This window comes from Helianthus annuus, chromosome 16 (assembly GCF_002127325.2).
Source record: "Helianthus annuus cultivar XRQ/B chromosome 16, HanXRQr2.0-SUNRISE, whole genome shotgun sequence".
NCBI classification, from domain to species: Eukaryota; Viridiplantae; Streptophyta; class Magnoliopsida; order Asterales; family Asteraceae; genus Helianthus; species Helianthus annuus.
This window is the reverse complement of record NC_035448.2, coordinates 202,160,346-202,163,623: the sequence shown is the minus strand read 5'-3', so window position 1 is coordinate 202,163,623 and position 3,278 is coordinate 202,160,346. Positions and strand designations below refer to the sequence as shown.

Sequence of the window (3,278 nt, the reverse complement as noted above, 5' to 3'; positions counted from 1 at the left end):
GAAAAAAAAAAACAAAAAAACAAAAAAAAAAACAAATTCTATAATCCGTTTTAAATTAACCCGTAAAAGGTTAAGTTGGCTTTATTTATATATCAAAATGTTCCTAAAAAATTAGCCTGAGCTCGCAATTCAATCGACATTAAAAAGTAAGTGAACCAACGGTTGTTATAGTTTGAGCTATCTCATAGAGAACCTGTCACAATTGTGAGGTGATTTCGTGTAAGAACTAAAATACAGTCCAGAACGTATGTATGCAAACACCACTTGGAAGTCAAGTCTCTTCTCAATCATAAAAACAAAAAAACTGTATAAATATATCTTGTATATATGTTACAAGCTGAAATTTACATGGCTATAAACTGTACAATTTAGACAGTCAAAAAGATGGAGCTGTTTAACAACACTGATATGCCAAATGTTGTAAAAATCACATTTGTGAAAAAATATTTAGTAGGGAAGCTCTTGTTTTGATCAACTTTCGAAACATGCACTCCAAACCATCCTCAATGCCTTCAATGCTGCAATCTAATTCCTCAAGACAAACTTGAGGCTGATCTTTGCTTTCGGCTATTCCTTTTCGAATACATTTCGAGATTATGGACCATTTAGTCGCTGACTTAGACTTGGAAATAGACACAGAAAAAAATGACAAGAGCATTTCAAACACTGAGATGCTAATTTCACTAACATCTCTAAATACCCTAATCACCGAAGAGAGATGCACGTCAAGATTCAAGGGTTTTGAGCCATAAGTGTGATCGATATGTTTCAAATCCGCAACACCCCTTTTGACACCCTTCATCAGTTTCTTTAGGAATGACGTCTCTATGACGAAATCCCCCTTTCTCCTCCTTAGAGCAGATTGAACATCCCTAACATGCTCTTTCACATGTGAAACTACATCTCTAACCGAACCACAGATGTCCAAAAGCATCATGGATCGATCACGCAACTCGTCCACCAGTTTCTGATACTGATGGTGAGAAAGGGCTTGTTGGGTCAGCGAAGAGCTGAGAAGATTGTCAACAGATGTGTACAACCTATCCAGACTTGTTAAACCACTGCATATTGTTTCGGCATCAGGAATACATGGAAGAGATGTCTGCCATGTTTTAAAACTGGTGAGCTCTTCGTCGATTAGAAGAGTGGTCGGGTGTGACCGGGTTGGCAAACTAATTGATCGAATGGCTTGACGAGTTTTGGATGATGAGAAAGCCATTCTTTAGGTTAAGGTTTGGCCAAAGACCGAAACTTTGGGATGGTGACTAAAGTTTTGTGTTTGGGTTGTATTTATATAAACCAAAGGTGGCGTAGATAACTCCTAGAAATCTTTGGTGCATGTGAAACCACATGTGTGATCCTAAAAATGTGTTAAAATTGCCTTCAAATCGGCCTACATATTTCTTATTTATTGGTGGCATTTGGTAGGATTGAAGTAAAGAACTAACGTGGAAATCAAGACTGATTAGTTAATTAATTCATACCCACGTATGGCCTGTCTGGAAACGCCAACAGTTAAGCCACCTGAATAAATTTGTTTTATGTTTACGCGTGGACGAATGTGATAGGACTTCTAGAATTATGATGCACGAGTGACTTGTTAACTTAATTACTCCCCTCCTTCCAAACCTAATATTGCAACTAATAAAATTAGCAAACGTTCAAATATGAATGTTTAGTTTTTCATTACACTGCAAGGAAATTGATGAGCGATCTTCATTCCGAACTATCTTTGGGTTTTGATTATATTGGTTATGTTTGGCAAAAGTAGCTGGTGGTTGGTGGCTGGAAACTAGTGGCTGGAAGAGGATAGCTGGTGGTTGCAGTGTCGTTCCTACCAGCGGCGGAACTAGCCCAAAAATTTAGGGGTATCCCAATTCTATATTTTTTAGAGCAGGGTATCCTTTGTATAACGGAGACAAAGTTGCAGGGTATTTTTACACTACAGAAAGGGAGTTAGGGGGTATTTTTACACTACGGAAACGGGGTTGAGGGGTAGCCCGTGCTACCCCTATAACATTGTAAGTCCGCCACTGGTTCCTACGTTTTCGGAGGCCCTAATCGAACTACGAAGTGGTGGCCCTTTTGCAAAATTATTATTTTCAACATATTTAGTAACAAAACCCTCCTCCTTTATCCGGGCTTGGGACCGGAAATTATAAACTAAAAAGTTTATAATTGGCGTAGTTAATTTTCTTTTTGAAAGTCATATGTTTTCTATAATTATAGTATATGTTTAAATAAAATCTACTTTTCTAGCTTTAACCGAGGCAAATTGTTTGATGAAATTATCCCTAAAGGCCTAAATAACAAACTGAAATCAACAAATTAGCCACCAACAAACCATACATATTAATTTCACATAACAAACAACATACCGTTTAAAAACAATTCTTTACAACAATCAACACACAACGAATAAATTTAATCAACAAAAACAAGAATATCCTGATGGTGAAGTAAAAGTACCGATTGTGACCTTAACAGATCCAGATGCGCACTCAGCGAACTAAAACTACCAAATTAGATTGCTTCATATATTCAGATCTAGCAAATAAATTCACAACAAAGTAGAGAAATTTGAAAAATCAGATGCACGAAGAGAAAGAGAGAGAGAGAGAGAGAGAGAGAGAGAGAGATACCTGATGAAGTCGTCTCGTAGAAACCCTAGATTTGATTCAGGAGCAGTGTGAAAATCGCAAAACTGAGCAGAGTGAAAATCGCAAAACTGAGCCGTCGGTTGTTAAACGTTACCTTGCAATGCAGATTGCAGAGTCCTGATGGCATGATTATTGCTGATACTTTGATTGCTCATTGCTCAGTTCCATAACGTAAACTCAAACGTCTCTCAGAGACGCTTTGGCTTCTCCACCACTGCACGCCTGCACGTGCTTTCAATGTTCACTGGGTTATTAGGTTTATGTTCACAAATGAAAGATTTGGGCCTAATATGCTAAAATGGGCCTAATTTGGGTCTAATATAAAGAAAATCTATTGAAAAACTGGTGGCCTTTAAAATTTGGTGGCCCAAGGCTTGGGCCTAGGGTCATAAGCCTATTGGGCCGGCTCTAGGTGGCTGTAGCTGATAGGTGTAGCTTTTTAGATATATTTAGGTTTTTGGTAGAGTAGCTGGAGTTTTTAATAAAATGTATAAAATGTCCAACATGGACATAACTAAAAAGTTGGTGCATTAAAAAGTTCATTATCCTTAGAGGTTAAAATAATCATTGTTTCCCTAAAAGCTTATAACTCCTTCTAAATGCTACTAATAGAAGCAT

General features: G+C 37.5%; 1 protein-coding gene across 1 annotated transcript; it reads right to left on the bottom strand.

Annotated features, from left to right (window-relative positions):
- Positions 1-427: 427 nt before the first annotated feature.
- LOC110918201 lies at positions 428-1,219 on the bottom strand. The gene has a single exon (XM_022162548.2). It carries the CDS (start codon positions 1,217-1,219, stop codon positions 428-430), a length of 792 nt encoding a protein of 263 aa, XP_022018240.1.
- Between the last annotated feature and the right edge of the window lie 2,059 nt (positions 1,220-3,278).

Bases quoted from the DNA above. Each gene is read 5' to 3' on its own strand.
- LOC110918201 (XM_022162548.2), bottom strand. From the start codon at position 1,219: ATGGCTTTCTCATCATCCAAAACTCGTCAAGCCATTCGATCAATTAGT.